The sequence below is a fragment of the Sus scrofa genome, chromosome 13 (genome assembly GCF_000003025.6).
Source record: "Sus scrofa isolate TJ Tabasco breed Duroc chromosome 13, Sscrofa11.1, whole genome shotgun sequence".
Lineage (NCBI taxonomy): Eukaryota > Metazoa > Chordata > Mammalia > Artiodactyla > Suidae > Sus > Sus scrofa.
This window is the reverse complement of record NC_010455.5, coordinates 71794332-71818557: the sequence shown is the minus strand read 5'-3', so window position 1 is coordinate 71818557 and position 24226 is coordinate 71794332. Positions and strand designations below refer to the sequence as shown.

At 45.0% G+C, this 24226-nt stretch overlaps 1 protein-coding gene across 7 annotated transcripts in view; it reads left to right on the top strand.

Annotated features, from left to right (window-relative positions):
- RAB7A (RAB7A, member RAS oncogene family) overlaps positions 1-24226 on the top strand; it is a 109337-nt gene that overhangs the window by 68201 nt on the left and 16910 nt on the right. For 3 of the 7 annotated variants that reach the window (XM_021069433.1, XM_021069431.1, XM_021069436.1), the window contains 2 exons: positions 20920-20980; positions 23638-23764. In XM_021069433.1, coding sequence (XP_020925092.1) covers positions 20928-20980; positions 23638-23764 — 180 coding nt within the window. In that variant the 5' untranslated portion in view covers positions 20920-20927. Of the gene's footprint in view, positions 1-6879; positions 6962-20919; positions 20981-23411; positions 23549-23637; positions 23765-24226 lie in introns of those variants that run through there. The other 4 variants (XM_021069434.1, XM_021069435.1, XM_021069437.1 and 1 more) reach the window with 3 other exon arrangements.

Here is a 24226-nt window from a genome sequence, read left to right as displayed (position 1 = left end):
TGGCTTTGTATCAGCCTAACCCAGCCAGGGATGCCCAGGTGTTTGCCTAAAGCACCCTTGGTTTAGATAGGGTTAACACTGAGTGTTGTAGAGCAAGCAAAGAGATTACCCTCATCCAGTCCCTGGAGGCCTGAGTAGACCAGAAGGCTGAGTCAGATAATTCACTACCTGAAGGTTTTCTCCTGTCTCAGTCTTCACTGGATCTGACACTGTCCTCTTACCTGGTTCTCAGGCCTTCACATGGCAGAGCGTAGGACACCTCCGCCTCTGTAATCATGAGAGACACTTCCTTTATTACATCTAAGTGCCGGATCATTGTTACATATGTATAAATCTCATATATGTGAAGTTTACTTAATAACAGATTTAAAATCTCACTTGAATGTAGCTGTTGAAACATGAGCTTCTACTATATGGTGCTGGCAGAACCTTTAGGTCCTGTTTCTCCATCCTAATGGTCCAGTTCCCTGGAGAGCCCTAACTAGTCCGTCGGACAGTGAGAGAGTTACTCTTCCTAGAGACGAGCCCCAGGGCCACTACAATGACCTCTTCATAAGCACTTCTTACAGGTCAGAGAACTAGGCTCCGATTGGTGGAAGGCAGGGTGTGCTCTGATGGGCAAGGTCAGTACCATCACCTGGCCAGCACATTTTTGATTGTTCAACCTTTGAGTGAGCGTGGAGAAGTTCATTCAGCAACTGTAACACAAGTGAGATATAAAAACAAAAGGCTAGTGAGAGCTGCAGGGAAACACTTGGTCACACATATGCAACTGATGGTAACTTTGAAATCTTTTCTAGTATAATCCTCTTTGTAGGGGGAGCAAAGCAAAATCTCATCACTCTCTCCTGCCCACCCCATAGTGGCTTTGGGAGAGGTGCATTCCTGTTTTTTTTTTTTTTTTTTAAGGGTTTTGTTTATAAGGGTTTTGTTTTTATTTTTTTAATGATTTTTATTTTTTTCCATCATAGCTGGTGTTTTATTGTTTATTTACTTCCCTCTGGAATCCTCCCTACAACCCTAAGTCTCTCCTGCAGATGAGGAAGAATATTGAGGTGCAGATGTGGAAATTCCTATCACTCCCCACTCCCTTTGTGTTAAGAGTTTCTTTTAATTACAAAGGTAATATATGCTTGCTATTTTAAAACTTCAAAGATGGCAGGTTTTATAGATGTGTATATAACATCGATGTCTGTTTATTTCCTCATATCCTGTTTTTAGGAAAAAGTCTTGACTGTGTACTTATTACACAGCACGTAACTTACTGTTCACTTATGAAGTGTCCCATTAAAATGAGCTGGGAATGGAGCCTGGCTCAGATTTCTTTGCATTCTAGCTTTTGGCCCCATGCAGGTGCTTGAGAAGTGCATCTGTTCCCCCGTCTCCAGCCTCGGAACAGGCTGTGCACACCAAGGGCTGTCTGTCCAGATTGGCATGACCTGACCTCTGAGCTGGCAGTCCTTTATTTAGATCTTCATGACTTGGTTCTACACAGTAGATCCCTATTCTGGAAAAAGGAGGCGCTTCTACCACAGAGTGACAGCGGTCAACCGATAATCTTAATTTGTTTGTTTGGCCTTAGGCATGGCCAAAGATAAAAATAAAAAATGACTTGATTTTAAGTTAAATTACATGGATAGGGTCTGACTATACAGAACTCAGGACACTGAACTAGAAATCTGAGTGAGTCACTCTTTTAGGCATTACTGAAAAGCAGTCAGGCACTTAGTATTTTCACTTCTATTGATGCCTGTCAGCCTGTGGCATTGTCCTCATGGGCAGACGTTGTGTCTTACTGTGCAGGAATCATGGGGCCTGTGCCTCACTAACCATTGCCCTCCCCTGCACTTGGCACCTTCAGTGAGATTTAAACCACATTGTTGAAAATAAACTTCATGGTACTTAATGCCACTGACTATATACTTAAAAATGGTTAAAATGGTAAATTTTATGTTCTGGATACTTTACCACATACATTATAATATATAAATTATAATGGAATAAGAATACTTTCCATAACTTCATGCTGATATAAATTTGAAGGAGGGCAGTCCTCTTGGCAATGCCTAGCTAAAAGTAGTGAGTTGGTATGTCCTAGGCCACAGGTGGCCTTGCTGTGTGGAGATTAAAGATGAAAAAGGCTAAAGGACGGGACAGGAGAAGGGAAAGTGGAACCTTGAAGGGTTTCTGCTCAGTTTTCCCCAGAAATTATAGTGTTTACTGATGTTCATTTCCTTTCAAGCCCTTCTCCTCAGTGAACTAAGTAGGCCACGTCATTTATTCCTTATTACAACCCTCCACCCCCACCCTGCGTGTTTTCTTAACTTTCTGAAGTCTCAAACACACTTCTCCAAAAACAAAAAGGGGTTTCATTTTAGTGCAGCATGTTAAGGATCTGGCGTTGTCCTGCAGAGGCCCATGTCTCTGCTGTGGTGTGGGTCTAGTCCCTGACCTGGGAATTTCTGCATGCTGTGGGCACGGCCAAAAAAAGACAGAATAAGTAAAAGCAGAAACAAGATAGAATTATATAGTGTCAGGAAGGATTACTTTGTTTATTTTATGCTTTTTAGGGTCGCACCCGCAGCATATGGAGCTTCCCAGGCTAGGGGTCCAATTGGAGCTGCAGCTGCTGGCCTACGCCACAGTCATAGCAACACCAGATCCAAGCCATGTCTGTGACTTATGCCACAGCTCACGGCAGTGCTGGATCCTTAACCCCATGAGCAAGGCTAGGGATCCAACCTGCAATCTAATGATTCCTAGTCAGATTGATTTCTGCTGCGCGGGGAACTCCAGGAAGGATTACTTAAATTAAAAATGGTAGCGGAGTTCCCATCGTGGCTCAGGGGTTAACGAACCCAACTAGCATTCATGAGGATGCAGGTTCCATCCCTGGCCTCACTCAGTGAGTTGAGGATCCGCCCTTGCTGTGGGCCTGTGGTGTAGGTCGAAGATGCGGCTCAGATCCCAAGTTGCTGTGGCTCTGATGTAGGCAGGCAGCTACAGCTCCAATTGGATCTTTAGGCTGGGAACCTCCATATGCCAGGGGTGCAGCCTAGAAAGACAAAAAGAAAAAATAGTTAAAAAATGGTAGCAAGGACCTTCTTGGCTAGAGAGGAGGTGTTTACTGGTGGAGCACACCTGAAGTACTTTGGAAAGTTCTGTTTGAGACATGTCTTTTTTTTTTTTTTTTTTTTTTTTTGTCTTTTGTCTTTTGTCTTTTTCTAGGGCTGCACCCACGGCATACGGAGATTCCCAGGCTAGGGGTCTCATCGGAGCTGTAGCTGCCAGCCTACGCCATAGCCACAGCAATTCAGGATCCAAGCCACGTCTGCAACCTACACCATAGGTCACGGCAATGCTGGATCCCTAAGCCACTGAGCGAGGCCAGGGATCAAACCTGCAACCTCGTGATTCCTAGTCGGATTCGTTAACCACTGAGCCATGATGGGAACTCCTGTTTGAGACATTTCTTAGGTTGGTTTTCCTTGATAGGCCTGACATCCGTGGTGCTGGTGAGGGGTTTGGAGGGCGAGTATCAGAAGCTGTTTAAGCAGGTTATGACCTGATCAGAGAGCAGGCCTAACTGCACTGCCTCCTGAGGCCGCTCCTCTAATGTGGAATAGCTGGCTCTTTGTAAAATGCTCTAATATGAAAAGTTCCAAACATGAAAAGTCACTAAAATCCTACAGTACATAAACGCACACTTCTACGAAATTTTATCAGACCACATTTTATCTCGAATGTGGTCTCTTCTTCCTTTTGTGTGATTACCTTTAACTGTGAAAAGATGAAGCTACTTGTCTTAACACAATGTCCCACCTCTTAGGTTTGGCTGGCTGTATCCTTTGGTGTTGAAAGTGTTTCTTGTGAACTGGAAGCTGGATCTGAAAGCTTGAGTAACAGTTACACGTTTTTGACAAGACTACTTTGTAATGTCTGATCATCTTATCAGTGAAGATAAGTTTAATCACTTTATTAAGATGGTCACAGCTGTATTACTGCTCTTCTCTCCTGACCTCTGTGACTGGGAAGTTACTTGTGGGTGATAGTTTGGTACCACATGGATCTTTAGTTCCCCACCCACATTTTACTTACGTGCTGTCAGCATCATTGATGATCTTTACCTGACTTTGTTTTCATTGAGTTGCAAGATGTTTCTTTAAGTCATTTCAAGCATTTCTTCTGTATTCCTTCTACTCTTTTTTTTTAATTTTAAAATGTGTTGGCTTCATGTGTACAGCAAGGTGATTCAGTTATACACACATAGATATTCTTTTCCATTATGGGTTATTAAAAGATATTGAAGGAGTTCCTGTAGTGGCTGAGTGGTTAATGAACCTGACTAGCATCCCTGAGGACACAGGTTCAATCCCTGGCCTCGCTCAGTGGGTTAAGGATCTGGCGTTGCTGTGAGCTGTGGTGTAGGTCGCAGATGTGGCTCGGATCTGGCGTTGCTGTGGTTGTGGTGCAGGCTGGCAGCTACAGTTCCGATTAGACCCCTAGCCTGGGAGCCTCTATATGCTGAGGGTGTGGCCCTAAAAAGACAAAAGACAAAAAAAAAGTAACCGGCACTAATTGTTTTACTCTAATTATGGACTTTAAGGTGAGGAATTATGTGAAACATTCTTTTTTTTTTTAATTTAATTTTTTTATCTTTTTGCCATTTCTTGGGCCGCTCCCGTGGCACATGGAGATTCCCACGCTAGGGGTCGAATCGGAGCTATAGCTGCCGGCCTACGCCAGAACCACAGCAACGCGGGATCCGAGCCGCGTCTGCGACCTACACCACAGCTCACGGCAACGTTGGATCGTTAACCCACTGAGCAAGGGCAGGGACCGAACCTGCAACCTCATGGTTCCTAGTCGGATTCGTTAACCACTGCGCCACGACGGGAACTCCGAAACATTCACTTTTTAATGAAATAATCTTGCTCATCAGAATTTACACTTTGTAACATTTTTGGTAACTTCTAAAGTCATGACTGCAGAAAGGACTCTTGGTACATTGAGTTGAGTCTTAGACTTAACTGCTCAGCTGAATGACCTGTCTTCTGTTTGCCATGACAGGGTTTACCCAGTGCTTCTTGGTATATCCTTCTTTATGCTACAACTGGTGATTTAGTTTCCTTGATTTGAAACTTTTTAAACAACTGGCTAGATCCTGTTCTCTGGAGGCAAGTGTTTGTTGTATACTGAGGCTGTCAGTGTTTAAGCCCCTGTGTTCCATGGAGCACATCAGAGTTCATGTGAAATTTTTGCATTTGTGGATGTCTAGGTAGAGTGGACTACTGAAAACCTAGAGCCTTCTTCATTTTATTATATTTATTTATTTTTACTTTTTATTTACTTATTTTTGTTTGTTTTTTGGCCAGCCCATGGCATATGGAGTTCCCAGGCCAGGGCTCAGATCTGAACCACACTTTCAGCCTATGCCTTGGCTTCAGCAGTATCAGATCCTTTAACACACCACGCCAGGCCAGGGATCAAATTTGTGTCCTGGCACTGCAGAGATGCCCCTGATCCCATTGTGCTGCAGCGGGAGCTCTCCTTTATTTTAGAAGACGTTGCTTAGGCAGGAGAGGTGAGTGAGTGTGAGAATCAGATGGTGAGAAGGGCAGGAAGGTCATTCCAGTTAAAACCATGTAACTGGCAAGAGTTAGAACTGTCTGGAGTGCTGGAAAGGGACTGAGTTGGAAAAGTGGGAAAGCTGTGGCTAGAGGAGCTGCTGCTCCAGGGGTAGGGATGCACGTGAAGCCAAGGCGCTCACAGCACTTCCCTGCCACCCAGCATTGTGACAGTGGGACGTCTCAGGGTTTCGCATCTCCTCTCCGTCTTTGATATTTTAGTCCCAGAGGGACCAAATACATTGCTTACTTGTAGCTTGTTCTGTGTTCATCAGTCGATGCACACTTGGGGGTATGTTTAAACTCCCATATTTGCCATTTGTGCTCCAGCAAAGGGGGACTGACTGAGGCTTATTGGTGCCCCCTGAGGCACCAATAAACTGTAGAAGCTCATTTCTTTTGCCTTTTTTTTTTTTTTTTTTTTTTTTTTGCTTCTTAGGGCCTCACTTGCAGCATGTGGAAGTGCCCAGGCTAGAGGTCAAATCAGAGTTGTCGCTGCTGGCCTACACAAACAGCCACAGCAACATGGGATCTGAGCCATGTCTGCAACGTACACCATAACTCACAGCAACACCAGATCCTTAACCCACTAAGCAAGGCCAGACTTCAAACCTGCATTCTCATGGATACTAGTCAGGTTCTTTAACCACTGAGCCATAACAGGAACTCCAAGAAAGAGTATGTCTTAATTTTAGGCTCTGTATTTGGTGGAAGTTTCACTCAGTCGTGGGGCTCATCTCAGCAGGAAGGGTGGAGGCTAAAATAGGTTTGGAGGGAGTTCCCATTGTGGCTCAGCAGTTAGAGAACCCAACTAGCATCCATGAGGATGAGGATTTGATCCCTGGCCTCGCTCAGTGGGTTAAGGATCCAGCGTGCCCGTGAGCTGTAGTGTAGGTTGCAGACATGGTTCGGATCCTGTGTTGCTGCGTCTGTGGTGTAGGCTAGCAGATGCAGCTCTGATCGGACCCCTAGCCTGGCAAGTTCCATATGCTGCAGGTGTGGCCCTAAAAGACCAAAAAAAAAAAAAAAGGTTCTGAGATTTTACTGGTCAGAGGACAAAGAGTGCCATAGCACACTGAATTGGAGAATGTTGTGCTGGATTAATAAGGGGCTCATTCCATTTCACCAGGAGCCAATTGTGGCTTCAGGAATTTGGAAAGTATAGGCACTGAGCTTAACAATAATAAGCAACCACTTGATGTACCAGTCATTGCTCTCTGGCTCCTCCACATGTTCTTTCTCATCCTCACAGGAACACATCTGCCTTCTACAGATTTGGGAATTCAGTATAAGGGCCAAGGAGAACAAATTACTGATCTCAGCTTGCACAACTGGTATGTTTCGGAGCGCTGACATGAACTAGAGCCTTTAAATCTCAAGCCCTGACATCTGACTGCAGAGCAGATCTGAGCCCTATAGGGAAAATTATTGGGATCACCCCTGAAGCCATAGCATTCTGACTGGCCTTTGTGTGACAGCTGTAGCCTGTTAGGAAGCTGTCAGTCTTCAAGTTCTGAGTCCTGCACTCTGCCTCTGAAGATGAACCACAATGTTTAAAACGTTGGAAATGTTGGCTGTTAAATCTAGGTGACAGGTATTATTAAAAGATAATTTTCAAGAAAAGGTAGATCATGACTCATTTAAATGTGAAACGAGCACGTCAAAGATTTTGTTTAACTCCATTAATTGAGGAAAGCCGGGGGAAGTACCCAACCAGTTCAAAAAAAATACGAAGAACAGATGTACTGGTTGGTCTGGTTGGTGAGTAGTTTTGAAAGAACATGCAAATACACACAAAACTGGCTTTTCTACAGCAGTTTGTCCAGATAGAATTCATTTGTCCTGCCATCACCTCTGCAACATCCAGCTGGTTAAAAGCAGTGAAACCCAAGAGCGAAATAGCCCAGAAGAAATTACTCTTAGAGTTCAGAGTCTAAGAAATTTGTTGTTTCCCATTGGAGGCATCCCATACTCTTTAATTGCAAGTGTCCGTACAGAATATGGCACTTATATAATGCTGTTCTCTTTACATTTTTTTCTTCACATTGAAGGTTTTGAACACTTGTTTAAAAACGTTTCTGCTGGGAAGACTTTGTGAATTGGAGCCCCAGTACTTACATATTAAGCTCAGTAGACTTTGATGACGTGGTATGAAATGTAGTTGTTATGTTAAAGCTGATGTACTTGGGGATTTTCTGTTGTGGCACAGAGGAAATGAATCCGACTAGGAACCATGAGGTTGTGGGTTCAATCCCGGACCTTGCTCAGTGGGTTGAGGATCTGGCGTTGCCATGAGCTGTGGTGTAGACGCGGCTCAGATCCCGTGCTGCTGTGGCTGTGGTGTAGGCCGGCAGCTGTAGCTCTGATTTGACCCCTAGCCTGGGAACCTTCGTATGCCGCGCATGCGGCCCTAAAAAGCAAAAAAAAATAAAAATAAAATCTGACCAATTTTCTGCTTCAGGTATCTGTCCTGAGGATGACAGTCCTTGAATAGATAGCAGGCTCCTGGTATTCTTGTATTCCTAGTATCTAGCTTGGAAGCAATACTAAGATTTAGACAGATGCCTGTAAACCCTTAAATGTTGGGCAAGAGTTTGCTGCTCTAACTTGTATTCCCCCTTGGGTAACTCCTCCGTCCCTGTTGCAGTGTCAGAGGTGAGTGCTCTTTGATCTTCTTCCCTTGATTTTATTCTTTGGAGAGAGAGAGATTGAGGTGGTGTGACCTGAACAAAAGTTGAAATCAGACATTCATTTTTTAGAAGAAACAAACCAGTCTTCACCTGGGACATCTTTGGAATTAAAGTTCCCTGAGAGCCAGCAGCCTTTCTGCCCTCTAGTTACATGTTGAGCAGGTTGGCCCCCCTGCAGGGAAAGTCCAGGTTGGGGCTTGTTGTTGAAGAAGATGAGGAGTGCTGGAGAGGTGGTGCTACAGCAGCAGCCTCAATCTCTCAGCCTGGCCTTTGGCCACTGCTTGTGTAACATGGTGACTGGAGGGCCACCCTCCTGTGGGCTCTGGCTGCGCCTATGTTCACCTGGTTTCCAGCCTTTCTCTGTTTAGGGGGAAAGGTCCCTGGCTCTTCATCTGCCTGTTTGACCTCTTTCCTCCTTTTCCTTAGTGATAGTACCTCCCGCAGCACCTGGGTTTCCCTGTGGGGGAGCTCAGGGTGGGGCATCGCATGAGTAGTGGGAGTTGACTTCTTGTCATCTAACCTCAGCAGGCATGATACTGTTGTTTGCATTCTGTGCTGTACTTGCTTTGAGCTTTAAAAAAATTCCAAGTGTGGAGACAGATTACTTGCCTGACTGGATTTCTTTTATTTTGGCATCTTGATTTGGGAAGTGATCAGGAAGAAATTGTTTGGGAGAGTAAATCTAGCCATGTGAAATACCTCACTTCACCATGGTTCTTAAAGGAGTACTTGAGTACTGACAAAACTGCATTCATTTCCTAAACAGGACCTTGTGAGACTATCTACCACTGTCAGACTTCCATACCTCATCAGAGAAGGCTTTTAAGATTTGAGTGACATTTTTGTAATTTTACCTTCCTAAGGCAAGGAATCTGTCAAAACCATTCCCGTTAATCAGTGTGATGTGTTTCTGGTCCTTAATGTTGCTGATGTTCACTGTATTGCATGTTTTGAAACCATTAACCGAACCTCCATCTCTTGGGTTACAAAGGACCTAATACAGTGTTTGGACACTCCTGGTCTGCTTGGACCAGTGTTACAAATATTTTGACGTAGTTAGGATGCAGCCAGTATCTTCTTGTAGTATCCTAATGAAAAATTCAAATGTTAACTAATAACATCAAGTTTGCCCTTGAAGAACTAGAATCTTTACTGTGTTTTCAAGAGTGAAAGAAGATGGATTGAATGATTAGTAGCAAAAACGAATAATAGGAGTTCCCATGTGGCTCAGTGGATTAAGGATCCGGCATTTTCACTGCTGTGGTTCAGGTCACTTCAGTGGCATGGGGTTGATCCCTGGCCTGGGACTCGCATATTGTAGCTGCGTCCAAATGTTTGAGATGTTTGAGGACCATCTGTTCTAGTAGAATCCTCCAGATTATTTAGACCAGCACCATAGAATACACCTTTGTGTGAGGATAGAAATGTTCCATGTCCACACCGTGCAGTGTGGAAGGTGCTAGCCATTGGCTGAGGGACTGTATTTGATTTCATTTGGTTTCATTTAAGTTTCCAGCTGTGGCTAATAACTGCTGTGTAGAACAGCACAGGTTTAGACCAGTCTTTCTAGACTATTTTTCATTATTGCATCTCTCTTCTGACCCCAAGGCCTTTTTATTTATTTATTTATTATTATTTAAAATGTTTTAAAATTTAATTTTATTTTTTATTACTCAAATGAATTTATCACATCTGTAGTTGTGTAATGATCATCACAATCCAGTTTCATAGGATTTCCATCCCACAACCCAAGTACATCCCCCCACCCCCTGACCCCAAGGCCTTTTAAGATTTTTCCCCTAATTGTTTCTCTGTCCTAGTGAGTTTTTTTTTTTTTTAAAGTAGATTTATTTATTTATTTATTTATTGTCTTTTTGCTATTTCTTGGGCCGCTCCCGCGGCATATGGAGGTTCCCAGGCTAGGGGTCCAGTCGGAGCTGTAGCCACCGGCCTATGCCAGAGCCACAGCAACCTGGGATCCGAGCCGCGTCTGCAACCCACACCACAGCTCACGGCAACACCGGATCGTTAACCCACTGAGCAAGGGCAGGGACCGAACCCGCAACCTCATGGTTCCTAGTCGGATTCATTAACCACTGTGCCACAACGGGAACTCCCCTAGTGAGTTTTTAATACCATGAATATACTGCATCTGTTTGTCTGTATCTATGTATTTATCTTTTCCAGGGCTGCACCCACGACATATAGAGGTTCCCATGCTAGAGGTCTAATAGGAGCTGTAGCCACCAGCCTGTGCCACAGCCACAGCCACAGCCACAGCAACGCAAGATCCAAGCTGAGTCTGTGACCTACACCACAGCTCACGGCAACACCGGATCCTTAACCCACTGAGTGAGGCCAGGGATCGAACCCACAATCTCATGGTTCCTAGTCAGATTTATTAACCACTGAGCCTTGATGGGAATTCCTGTGTCTATTTGTGTTTATACTGTGGCTTCTTGAGGGCCACAAGCCATTGTTAATATCACCCCTGTTTGGGTGTCTAGACTAGCCAGGGTTGGCTTTATTGTGAAGACATCCCATTGTTAGGACACTTCCTGGACAATCATAGTGGCTCCTAAGGCTACTAGTACCTACAAGTGGAATTAAGAACTGCACAGCTGAGTGAGTTTTTAGAGGTTTGTAAAATTCTCCATCAGTCATCCTTGTCCTTTGGTGACATTCTTATGACATTGACATGTGTAAGTAATGGATGGTACTTGAACTGAGAGGCAGGCTAGTGAGTCTGATACAGTCAGAGCTAGGCAACCAGGAAGTTCAGAGAACTAGAAGTCACATTGCATGGAGAGGAGTTGAGAAGTTGGGTGGCCTCTGAAAGTGCAGCACTACACAGAGGGAGATAATACCGGGGTATGTGTGCAGGCCGGGGCTGTGGAAGGGATGTCTCTCCTAGTGCAGTAGTGACTTGGGAGCACCCAGTATGGTTGAGTGTTGGTGCATTCATTTTGTGCTGTACTTGGGCTCACTGTTTATACAAAGACATAGAACCCCTTGTCCAGTAAGGAGTTGTGAAATAGCCAGCTGTTTGGCCCATGAGCTTTCCAGTTTAATATTTGAAAGCTGCAAAACAGAATGCTTTGTTCATTTTGCAGGGAATTATGATGGCCTTCTTTTGAAACAAAAAGTGTTTGTAGTTTTCTGTAGGTCAACCCCAATATCCAACCCAGCACCTGACACTTAATGGACACTCAGCAGGTGTCTGAACCACACTTAGGCCATAGTTAGTGACAATTGTTCCTGAAGAGAATAGGAACATGTGATTGGATGTGTCTAAATATGATTGAATGAAGCATAGCAGAGGGGATGGCCCTTTTCGAACCTGTGTCGTATGGAGGTTCCCAGGCTAGGGGTTGAATCAGAGCTACAGCTGCTGGCCTACACCACAGCTCACAGCAACGCCAGATCTACAACCCACTGAGTGAGGCCAGGGATCAAACCCACATCCTCGTGGATACTAGTCAGATTCATTTCCACTGTGCCATGACGGGAACTACTGAACGCCCGTTCTGAGGCATGGCGTGTATAGTTCTTCAGTTTTGCTTCTGGAAACGATGGGCACTTCTGCTGGTTGTTCTCTCTCTTGCCTGTTCCCTTACACCTCAGGTCCTGTGTTCACTCTGCCCTGTGTGAGGACTGTCTTCTTATCACACAGCCCATCTCTGGAAAGTGGGGCCCTCCAGCTGCTGTGGGCGCTGTGCCCATTTCAGCACAGGCTGTAGGCTGGGTCCTCAAATCTGAGCTCCGGTAACAACTAAGTACCACCTTATCTTGTAAAAACATATCTGATTGCAGGGTTGCTCCAGGTCCTCTGGTACTGGGGGAAAGAGGAAAATATGATAAAATTCAGCTGAGCTCAAGTTTTCCCTGTCTTGGAAATCCCTGCAAACTCTGACATGGAAATGTGTGAATGTGCATCTCAAAATATGTTTCTTACCAGATCCTTGCGTCACTTAAAGCAGGGGCTCCTGAACTTTCCAGAGTACAGACCGATTTAGCAGGGTAAAATTCCCCAGGCCCAGCTCACTAACTCCCAGTCATCTGTGTCCCTGGTGTGGGCACCCTCTTTGGGCAGAGTCCATTCCAGGTTGGTCACAGCTTAGCTCTACCCACAGTAACTCTGCTTATAGTGAGCTTTCCCTACAGTGAAAGATAGCTGTTACTCAGATCCTTTATCACATCTGTGTTTTGATCTATGTGTGTCCTCTCAATTATATATTTACAATTTAAAGAGCATTAGCCAAACCACATACTTAATTGACTAAAGACCATCTCTTCTGGGAGTTCCTATTGTGGCTTAGCAGTAACAAACCCGGCTAGTATCCATGAGGATGCAGGCTGGACCCCTGGTCTCAGTCAGTGGGTTAAGGAGCCGGTATTGCCATGGTATGGCTTGGATCTGGTGTGGACGGCAGCTGCAGCTCTGATTCAACCCCTAGCCTGCGAACCTCTATATGCCACAGGTGCGGCCCTAAAAAGCCAAAAAAGACCATCTTTTCTGTGTGTCAAGGTCACTTCACACTTAGCATGTCTAAATCAATTTCCTTCCAAAAAACACCTGGCTCTTTTTCACGGTTCCCTGACTTAAGATCCTCTTGGTTGCATTACACATGAAAGTGGGTGTCTTCCTTGCCACCCTCCTCATTTCCAGCATTCTCCCAAAGTCAGGCGCTTAAGCCACCCCCTTTATGTGAGACCCTGTGAGTGCTTCCGCCTCCCTCACTTTCCCTACTGCTCTGTTGCAGCCTCCTTACCTGCTGTTTACAGCAGCCTCTTCAGTGTTCACCGTAGGGCCCCCCACCTGTGGTGGTAGGTAGGTAGGTAGCTTCACAATATGGGCACTGCTATGTAAAAACCTTAAAGGGTGGGCTTCTCATTGCTCTGGTGTAAGGGCCCTGCTGTGGCCTTCCAGGCCCATGTGATTTAGCTGGGGATCTCCAGCTGTTCCTTTCTTCCTGCAGCAAGACCTTTGCTTATGGTGCTCTTTCTGCCAGTGAAGTCTTGGCAGATCCAGGTTTAGTCACTTCTTCCCGGAGGAATCCTTCCCTAACCCTCCCAACTAAGTTAATTACCCTTAAAATTGATTTAATATGTCTCGTAATTCCTGCTATGGCACAGTGGAGGTGGGTTCAATTCCTGGCCTGGTGCAGTAGGTTAAGGATCTAGCGTGGTCAGAGCTACAGCTTGGATTTGGTCCCTGGTCTGGGAACATCCACATGCTGTGGGTAAGGCCAAGAAAGGAAAAGAAAAAAATCAATTTAATATGTCTTGATCATAGTAGTTAATATTTTAAGGTGTTTGGGCAACTCCTTAATGTGCCTCTCTCACTAGATGTTTTTATTGTGTAATGAAGGAGGGTCTGTCCCTGTCCCCTGGACCCTCCAAGTGTCTTTTTGAAGGCTTCTGGTAACTTTTTCCTACTGAGATTCCCCCAGGGTTGGTAGGTATAAATGGAGTAGCAGCCCAGCATCTTGTCTGCTGGTATTATAGTAAAAGTCTTACTTGGAGCACACTGGCATATAGATTATTAGCTGACCATGCCTTTTGAGTTGTTAATTCCAGTGTCTTGGAAAAAAAACGGACGCTGGATAGATAGCATAGTGGAAAGGGCGCTCTGGTAGAGGGCCATGAGCTGGCAGCAAGCCCCTCTTGGGACAGAGGCCGAGGGGGGTGCCTGTTGTCCAGGTGTGCACTGCCTGCAGGCTTCCACGTCGTTGGAAGGACACCCTTGAAGGTTCATGTCATCTACCAGGGGTCTTGTAGAGCCCCAGCTGCCCTAGGCAGTGTAGGAGAGTGTAGTGGGAGCTAGTGGACAAAGGCTTAGGTCTATCTTGGGCCCTGGGGAGGTCAGGGACAGAGGCCGAGGGGGGTGCCTGTTGTCCAGGTGTGCACTGCCTGCAGGCTTCCACGTCGTTGGAAGGACACCCTTGAAGGTTCATGTCATCTACCAGGCGTCTTAGAACTTGAAAGAGGTCAGGGGAAGCTCCTCAGCAAAGCAGCATTTAACTTGAAGGGAGTGACAAACAACTAGGCACAGACCCTCGTGCCCTGGGAGGTCAGAACCTGGATTTAAGGTCTTAGGGGTATCCTGCAGCAGCTGTGTTGAAGGAAAGGGAATTAGGAACTGGGCAGTGGAAGGTGCTCCAGGCCAGGCCAGTGACTTACAGGAAGGAGAATAATGAAAGCAGTTTTAGGAGTTCCTGTTATGGCACAGCGGAAACGAATCCAATTAAGAACCATGAGGTTGCCAGTTCGATCCCTGGCCTCTTTCAGTGGGTTTAAGGATCCTGTGTTTCTGTGAGCTGTGATGTAGGTTGCAGACACAGCTTCCATCTGGCATTGCTGTGGCTGTGGTGTGGGCCAGCAGTTGTAGACCAATTAGACCTCTATATGCTATGGGTGCGGCCCTAAAAAACAAAAAAAGGAAGCAGTTTTAATTCTGTAGATTCAAAACATTATTCACTGATACTTGTTCTTTTGCCTTAGCCCTGGGCTTAGAACTTGAAAGCCGTTTTTATTTTTGGCCACCACACTGTATAGGGAGTTCCCCGGGCCAGGGATCAGATCTGAGCTGCAGCTGTAGCAATGACAGATCCTTAACCCACTGTGCTGGGCTGGGGATCAAACCTGCATCCTGGCTCTGTAGAGATGCTGCCAATTCCATTGTGCCATAGTGGGAACTCCACCATTTTTATTTTTAACCTAAGCCAGTCTGTCACACCCATCCTTTTTTTTCTCTTTCTTGTAGAATATTTCCTAGATTTGCTAACACTTGGATTACTAAGTAGCCATACTTCAACTCTCATCCTCACAGACTCACTGGCCACCCTTAAACCACCTCACCTTAGCACTAAGTTGTCCTAACAGTCCTGGGTCCCCAGATGAGACGAGGGCAGGCCTGGAGGGCAGGCACACACAGCTTTCCAGAGAAGCAGTTGGTGAGGGAGGAGAGGTGCATACATCACGTGGTCTGTGTGAGGTTAAGCCTCTGGATAACTAGTCTTCCTTCACTGATGGTGATCTGTGTTCCTTGGGCCCCTCAAGCCAACCCACCTTCTATAACCAACATTACTTCCTTCCACCCCCTGGGCTTGGAGGTAATGTCATTTTTTATTCACCCAGTGACATTTTGTGGCTGTTTGCTGCTACGCTAGAACACTTGCAAATTGCCTTTAGGCTGCTGGAATTGGAGCTGGCAGGAGGGTGTGTTAATTGTTATAAAATTCTGGTCATATTCTAGTTTTTCTCCTTCCTTCTATCTTAAGCTCCTCTGGGACAGAAATCCAAGTTCATGTTGGTGTTATCTCTTTCTCTCTCAAACTCATCTTAAAAGAAGTTATCTGTCCTTATCAAAACCCTAACATAATTTTTACTTAGGCCTCCTGTTTAGAAGATCTGTGCTAGATATTTCTAACCTCAGATTGCCATGGTGGCAAAACTGATGCTCTTGCTTGCGCTCCAACCAGAGGCTGACTGTCACAGGTAACCCAAGATAATTACAGATTTTCCTAGTTCATTAAAAGTATGAATTGCATTTGCAGTTTTTATTATGGGGGATTTACAGGTGCACACAAGTAGGAAAGCCGAGTTAGGAACCCCCGTCCTGACTCAGCCTCTTAGCTGCTCATGCCAGTCTCCGTCCAGGCACCAGGCTCACCCTCTGGGCTGTTGTGAAGCATGGAGAGCTGTTTTGATCCTGGTGATCAGCCCCATGTGGTAGCTGAGATGAAAGTCTTTGTGATCAGTCCTGGGCTCCACTTGTTGGAAACCCCCATCATCACCTGCGAGCGTCTGTCTCCTCATCTGCTGACTGAGGATCCAACCTTAGGGACTTGGTGGGAGGGTTAAAGTAGATGACCTCAGTGAAATCTGGGTGCAGCTCACCTGACACTGGTTGTTTCTTGCTGTTTGGGGGCTGTGCTCTTCCACTCTACTTCCAAGTCTCATTCCTCAGTTTGGGGTGTTTGAAAAAAAGAGTCTGCTTAACAAACTCTGCTGTTCAGCTTGATGAGCAGCACAGTAATAATGTGAACTTAGACACCTTCTCTGCCTCTCCATGTAACCCTCTCCAAAACCTTTTCTTTCTTCTTCTTCTTCTTCTTCTTTTTTTTGTCTTTTTTAGGGCCGCACCCTTGGCATATGGAGGTTCCGAGGCTAGGGGTCCAATCCGAGCTGTACCCACTGGCCTACGCCACAACCATAGCACCGCCAGATCCAAGCCACTTCTGCGACCTACACCACAGCTCACGGCAATGCCAGATCCTCAACCCACTGAGCGAGGCCAGGGATCGAACCCTCAACCTCATGGTTCCTAGTTGGATTCGTTTCCGCTGCACCACGACGGAAACTCCTCCAAAACCTTTTCAACAAACATTGCTTGCCCACCTCACACTGAGCCTTAAAGTCCATCGGTTTGTAGAGCAGATGAGTGCTGGGTTTCTCTAAGGGTCAAGAACAGAGCAGGGTATCTGGGGAGAAAATGGGCTGGAGCGCCTTTGTGCCCATGCCAGTTTAGGATGGTACTTGTAACCTGCTCAGAAGCCAGTCATCACATCCTAGTAGGTAAAATAGGCAAAGACCATCTGACAGCTGAGAAATACATGGTGGAAATGTTTGACACTACTAATCTAAGAAGTAAGAATAGAACTGGTGGACCTTCATTTCTGGCTACATGATTGATTAACAGTGACTTGTGCTAATAATAGCTAGGGTGGCTGAGGTTGAAATGGTAGTTCATAGATGGTACAGGTAGAAATAAAGCTATTCTGGAAAATAATTTGTCAGTGTATTTCAAGGGCCTTTCATGTATGTATACTATTTAGCTAAGTAATAACACATTTGTGAGTCTGATCAGATTATGCTGACAGATTATATACATAGGTTCATCTCATCATAATAAAAAACAATCATGAACTTAATAACAAAGGAGTAGGGTTACCCATGCACTGAAATACCATCAACCTTAATAACACGGGAAGATGTTTAATGTAGAAAAATAGGATTCAAAGTAACGAACAATATAATCTCAACCATTGAAGGAAAGCTGGAAAGACCTATACCCTGATGCTAACAGTGATTGCTTCTAAGAGAGAGAATTGTGTGGCCTTTTGTCTTTGCTTCATTCTTTAGTACTTTTTTCTTTTTTTGTCCTTTTTTTTAGTGCCACACCCATGACCTATGGAAGTTCCCAGGCTAGGAGTTGAATCGAAGCTACAGCTGCTGGCCACAGCCACAGCCACAGCAACTGTATCTGTAACCTGCACCACAGCTCATGGCAACACAGGATCCTTAACCCATTGAGCAAGGCCAGGGATTGAACCTGAGTCCTCAGGGATATTACTGCTGCACCACGATGGGAACGTCTCTTTTGTAATTTCTGAACTTTCTGCAGTTTGCTTCTGTGGTGGTAGAAAAGTCAGCTCTTTGGTTAGTCTCTAGCTGTTATAGATAGGTGACTTAGAAACATAAATTAAGAAAAAATGTTTCTGGACTATAGGAAATGGGTTGATTTAACTGTCCCAGCCTTATTGAACATTTAGCATTTGTTCACATCTTTAGTGCTGTCGTTACACATGTGCATCAGAACAGCAGATCTTGACCTCACATCACTGGTTCCCAAGCTTGGTTTGTGCCAATTGCCAGAAGAAGCTTTTTTAATTGCCTGGTCCCCTGGTGAACCAGGGGAGAGCTGGAACTGCACAAAGGCACAGCATCTGGGCTTCCAGCTTAGAGTTCCAGCTCTGCCACTTGACTGCTATTGTGACTTTGGATGTGGTGACACCTGGCTGGAGTTCCATTCCCTGCGTTTGACTCCGTCGTCTTGATGGACTAGCAGGCACTTGCTTGCTCCCCACGGAGCCTCACCTCCTCTTGCCCAGAGTCAGTGTGGTTCCTAATCACCAGGCAGAATTCAGACTTTGAAATGACCCCGGCCCGCAACTTCCTGCCTTGCTCTGCTCTTCCCAGTCTCCCCACACCAGCCCTCTGTCCTTATTGCCCCCGACCATGCTCTGTCGGTCCCTTTCTGCCCTTGTGGCCAGTTGGCTGCTCCGACTCAGAGATGAATAAAGCAGTAACTCCAGGCTAATAGGGAAAATTCTAGCTTTTTGATTTATTACATGAGAAACACTATACTTGAGGGAGAAAGTTGATTCCGCATATGGAATAGCTGGTGTTTGCTCTTAAAAAAACGCTCGTTCTTCCATGAACTCACTGCAAAGCACACTGATCAAGTTTAGTTTGATAGTAGAAGGAAGGAAGTGTATTTTGAATATTCCTTCTTCTAGAAAGGCTTTGGGAGATATTCATGGATTAATGGATGTTATTGAAAGTGTTCATTTCCAGGATTTCTGAAGTGGCTCAGCGGTTAACAAACCTGACTGGTATCCCTGAGGACACAGGTGCGATCCCTGTCCTTGTTCAGTAGGTTAAGGATCCGGCGTTGCCATGAGCTGTGTGTGTAGGCCAGCGGCTATAGCTCTGATTGGACCCCTAGCCTGCGTGTGGCCCTAAAAAGACCAAAAAGAAAAAGAAAAAATGTTCATTTCCAAGCCACAGATCGGGGATCTCATACAACTTTCTTCCGTTCTTTCTGCCTGCTTCAGTTTCTCCTCTAAAAGGAAGTGGTCTGTGTGTTAGAGAACGGTTTTCCAGTTAGAAATTTCTAACTTTTTGTAGGATTTCTAAAAGTAATTTCAGTCTTGAGAAATCTAGGAAGATGGTTATGCAAATGGGTAACAGAAAGCAGAAAATGCCAGTGAGGATTTTAAAGCCACTACTTCTTGTGGCAGAAGTTCTATTCCGGGTTTGGTTTTGTATTTTCCTTATCTCTTTTCTCGAAACGAGTGTCCCATTCTTGATCCTGAAGAACATTAAGTACAAAAACATAGCTCTTAGCTTTTCCAGTTTTAAGACATTAGCAAGTGTCCTGGTGAAACAAGATGTGGGATTTCTTTGGGTTGGCTGTTGAGTACCATCTGCTGCACCCTTGAATATTTAGCAAGCACTATGTGAAGATGAAAGTCTGCACTTAGGTGCAGTCGTGGTGAACAAGGAAGGTTTTTGTAATTAGAAAATAACTTGAAAAATCAACAGGTGAATATTTTCCTCCAAGATGGAAATAGCTTTGTGTGTGTGTGTGTGTGTGTGTGTGTCTGTGTGTGTCTGTGTGTGTGTCTTTTGGGGCTATGCCCATGGCATATGGAATTTCCCAGGCTAGGGGTCGAATCCAAGCTACAGCTGCCAGCCACAGTCACAGCAATACCAGATATGAGCTGCATTTGTGACCTATACCATAGCTCACGGCAACGATGGATTTTTAACCCACTGAACAAGGCCAGGGATCAAACCCATGTCCTCATGGATGCTGGTTGGTTCCTAACCCACTGAGCCATGACGGGAACTCCTGCAAATAGCTTTTTGAGTTTAAAGGTAACATGCTCCTGGAAAGATCATAGTGAGTATTAAAAAGGAAATTATTTGTAATCCTCCCACCCAGGAAAAACCTAATACTGTATGTATTTCTTTCATCTTTATACATAGGCATTTTTTACATTTAAATCTTTACTTCTTTGGGAATTTGCTTTGTAAGCTGAGGTATAGGGATCTTAATTCTCACCAAAATAATCCTGGCTCTCTCAGTACTTAGTGAATTGTCCATCCTTTTTCTGCCAATTTTTATTATGCTGTATATGCCTAAATTGTTCATTTCTGGAGTCTCTTGTTTAGTCCCATTCCATCCCATACTGTTAATACTATTTTTATAATATTCTTTCTGAGACTATTAGGCAAGTCCTCTCGTCATTACTCTTCTGGGAGGGACTCGTGCAATTTTTTTTATGAATAAAGTTATTACTTCATCAAATTCCAAAAAGTCCTTGGAATTGTTTAAGTAGGGAAGAATTCTTATTTTTCCATTAAGGCTTCCTTTTGGAGATATTGCTTCATTTATTCAGATTTTCTTTGCTTCAGTAAAACTGTCAGTTTTCTTGTTTAGATCCTATCCTATATGCTGCTAATGGCTCTAACGTAGTCTCAGTATAAATTTGGAAATCCTTCAGGAAAGAGTGAATTAGCAAAAGTTGTCAAAATATTTATACTTTTGACTCAGTAACACCATTCGTAAACAATATGTGTGAGTAAAGATGGAGTGAGAACTTGACCTTTGGTTAACTCTAGCTGTTCTCCTTGCGAATGGCATTAAAAGCAGACTGTACCCTCTGTCCCGGATGAGATGTCTCCTGGTTGGCATTGCATCTGACAGGCGCAGGCCTGGGTGTCATGGAACCTGTGGCTCTTGTGCTGGATGTGTCCCTCCTGGGGAGCTGTGGGAGCTTTCCAAAGAGATATGTGCTGCTCTAGGTGAGGCCATCACCCAAGGAGTAATGTCTGAGCAGAGGCGTGAACAAAGCGGGTCGGAGCTGTTGCGTGTGGGGAGTGTTGCCCCGGAGCCACCCAGCATCCATGCAGGGGTCATTCCCCCAGACTCTCTGGGGCAGGTGGTCCTGCTGCGCTGTGTGGCCAAGCTCTTGCTGCCAAGGGAGGTGGTTCCCCCTCCTGCTCACATGCCTTCTCCTTTCTCCTAGTTTGAAGGATGACCTCTAGGAAGAAAGTGTTGCTGAAGGTTATCATCCTGGGAGATTCTGGGTAAGTGTTCCTCCTAAACTTGAGCTAACAGACTGCCCTGGGTTTAATCGTCACTCCCCAGAGCCCATGCCTACCATGCCAACATCTTCTGCTCCCGTCTCTGATAGGTGCCTTTAGGGCCCATCTCTCTGAGTGATCCCCGGTTACTTAGCCCTTTGTTTCCCAGTGTGTGCTGTGATGTGGGGAGAAGGGCAGCTATTTGAACTCAGCTAATAATAATTTCATGGAATTCCTTTTCCCGAGCTGCTTGGAATAGGTAGTCCTTGTTTTGTTTGTTTTGTTTTGTTTTGTTTGTTTGTTTTTTGTTTTTCTTTTTAGGGCCACACCTGCCTGCAGCATATAGGCTAGGGGCTGAATCAGAGCTGCAAGCTGCTGGCCCATGCCACAGCCACAGCAATGCGGGATCCCAGCCGTGTCTGTGACCTGCACCTAAGCTTGTGGCAGTGCTGAGTGAGGCCAGGGATCAAACTCTCATCCTCACAGAAATCACATCGGGTCCTTAACCCACTGAGCCACATAGGAAATCCGAGAGTCCTTTTTGTGTAGATTTGTTGCCATTGGCATCATGCCTATGAGAGGCGGTTTGGGACACACTGTGCAGTGCAGGTGGACCTTAGAATTACTTTAGGTTTGGTTCCAGACCACCGCCTAAAGTGAATGTTGTGGTAAAGTGAGTCACATGAACTGTTTGGTTTCCCAGGGCATATAAAATTCATGTTTACATTGTATTATAGTCTATTAAGTGTGCAGTAGCTTTAAGTCTAAGATAACAATGCACACCCTTAATTTTAAAATGCTTTACTGTTAGAAAATGCTAACCATTATTTAAGCCTTCAGTGAGTCTTAATCTTTTTACAGTAGTAACATTAAAGATCACTGATCACAGATCATCCTAACAAATATAATAATAACGGAAAATTTTCAGCTATAGTGAGAATTACCAAAGTGTGACACAGACATGGTATGAGCACATGCTATGGGAAAACAGCACTGACAGACTTGCTCTGCACAGGGTTGCCACAGACTTTCAGTCTGTGAGAAACAGTTTTGTTTTTTTGTCTTTTTGCCTTTTTTGCCTTTTCTAGGGCTACTTCCCACAGCATATGGAGGTTCCCAGGCTAGGGGTCGAATCGGAGCTGTAGCCACCAGCCTACACCACAGCCACAGCAATGCCAGATCCGAGCTGCGTCTGTGACCTACACCACAGCTCACGGCAACACCGGATCCTTAACCCACTGAGCGAGGCCAGGGACCGAACTCGCAACTTCATGATTCCTAGTCGGATTCGTTAACCACTGCGCCACAATGGGAACTCCGAGAAACAGTTTCTACAGAGCTCACTCAAGTGGCATGTGCCTGTGTCCTACTACTGCTGTGTCTGGTTTAAGAGTCTGGAACTAGTCCTGGATCTGTCACTGATTGAGTAACTAACTCGTTCTTTTGTTGCTGTTAAGAATCTAGGGGGTTGTTTTTCAGACTGAGCATTTGAAGTGAAAGCTTAAATCAACTGAAGGTTACATATTTTTTAAACTAAAGTATTATGTGCAGATTATGCCTCCTTATTCCAAAGTTCTTTGGAAAAGTCAGTGATTTTTCTGCCCTAGCTGGCTTTTTTAATCCCCTCAGGAGCCTATTAAAAATTATTTGCCCAGACCATTGGGTGGGACCTAGTTGGCAATGCTTAAACACACACACATTCTCCCTCCCTCTCCCCCTACTCTCCCCCCCCCACACACACACTGGGTGATACTGGTATGCTGTCAGAATTGAAAGGACTGCTTTTAGGCATGTTAAGGATCTGGTGTTGTCACTGCAGCAGCTCAGGTCACTGCTGTGGCCAGGGGGGGAAAAAGCCTTGATTTTAGGCCTATGTTACCCAAACTTGCCTGAGACAGATCTCCAGGTCCTTGTTTGATTACAGATTTCCTGACTTCTTCCCCTAGAAATTCAGGGACAGGTGGCCTGGGGTGGAGAACACTGCCTAAGGCAGTGTCTGAACTTCCAGGTCCTCTGCCTATGAGATGAATATGTTCCTTTGTGGAAAAATAGGTATTCTTGGCTGTGAGGAAGGCTTGCATTATTGTCAGCCTGTCCTAACTACCTCATCACTAAAAAAAAAAAAAAACCACACATTTCTGTCTCTCTTGTTGGGTTTTCTTACTGAAAAATACCTCTGGAGGAGCATACTTTGAGGTAGATTTTGGTTTGATGGAACATTGGTCCTTTTTCTGCTTCGGGTTTTGAACTTTGAAGCAGTGACTGGCCGACTGCGGTGTATGTCTGCTCGAAGCCAGTGGCTTCCTCTGGCTGTGATTTTCTTGGACTGAACACCAAGCACTAAATGGAGAGACACCCAGGACAGCTGAGATATTTTTGGGCAGTGGGGTGATCTTATTGCTGACACTTCTTTTAGGAGGAGAGTATTTGTTTCCATCCTTCTGTAAGGAAAGAAATAATAACACTGGGCTCTACCAGCTGAACCACAGCTCACAAGCAGCTTTTCTACATCTGTACCCTTGTGTTTTTGCCCCAGGAGAAAGCACATGGTCAAATGAGTGATGCTGGGGAGTGAGTAGGGACAGGGCAGGGCCTTGTTCCCCTGAGACAGGCGGGTTTCTTCCTAGTTGACTGAAACTGTGGTTTTTCTCCAATTTCAGAGTTGGTAAGACTTCACTCATGAACCAGTATGTGAACAAGAAGTTCAGTAATCAGTACAAAGCGACAATAGGAGCAGACTTCCTGACGAAGGAGGTGATGGTGGATGACAGACTAGTCACAATGCAGGTAAGCGCTGGTCTCAGCTTGGCCGGCTGTGCCCAGGTCCTGTAGCCTTGACCCTTTCTCCTGTGCCTGCCTGTTCCCTTCTCTATTCTTTAGTCATGGGTAATTGGCTTAGAGGTAGGGTTGCCAAATAAAATATAAGAAAGATACCAAGTTAGTCCCCAAATTTGCATGAGACATAGTAAAATTTTTTCGTTGTTTTTTCCAAAGTTCAGATTTGTCTGGTCTTTCTGTTTTTTGTTGTTGTTTTGGTTTTCTGTTGTTGTTTTGTGCTAAGTGGCATCCTGCAGATTCCTGTCTTATGTCTCCAAAAAAAATGCCTAACTCATCTCTTTCTTAATATCCTTGCCTCATGCTTTAGGCCAAAAAAATCTTTGTGTCTTTCCTGGGTTCTTACAGCACTCATTAAAGTAGTTTTCCAACTTTTCTGGTTTCTTATAAGCTGTCCTATCTATATCCCCCAAA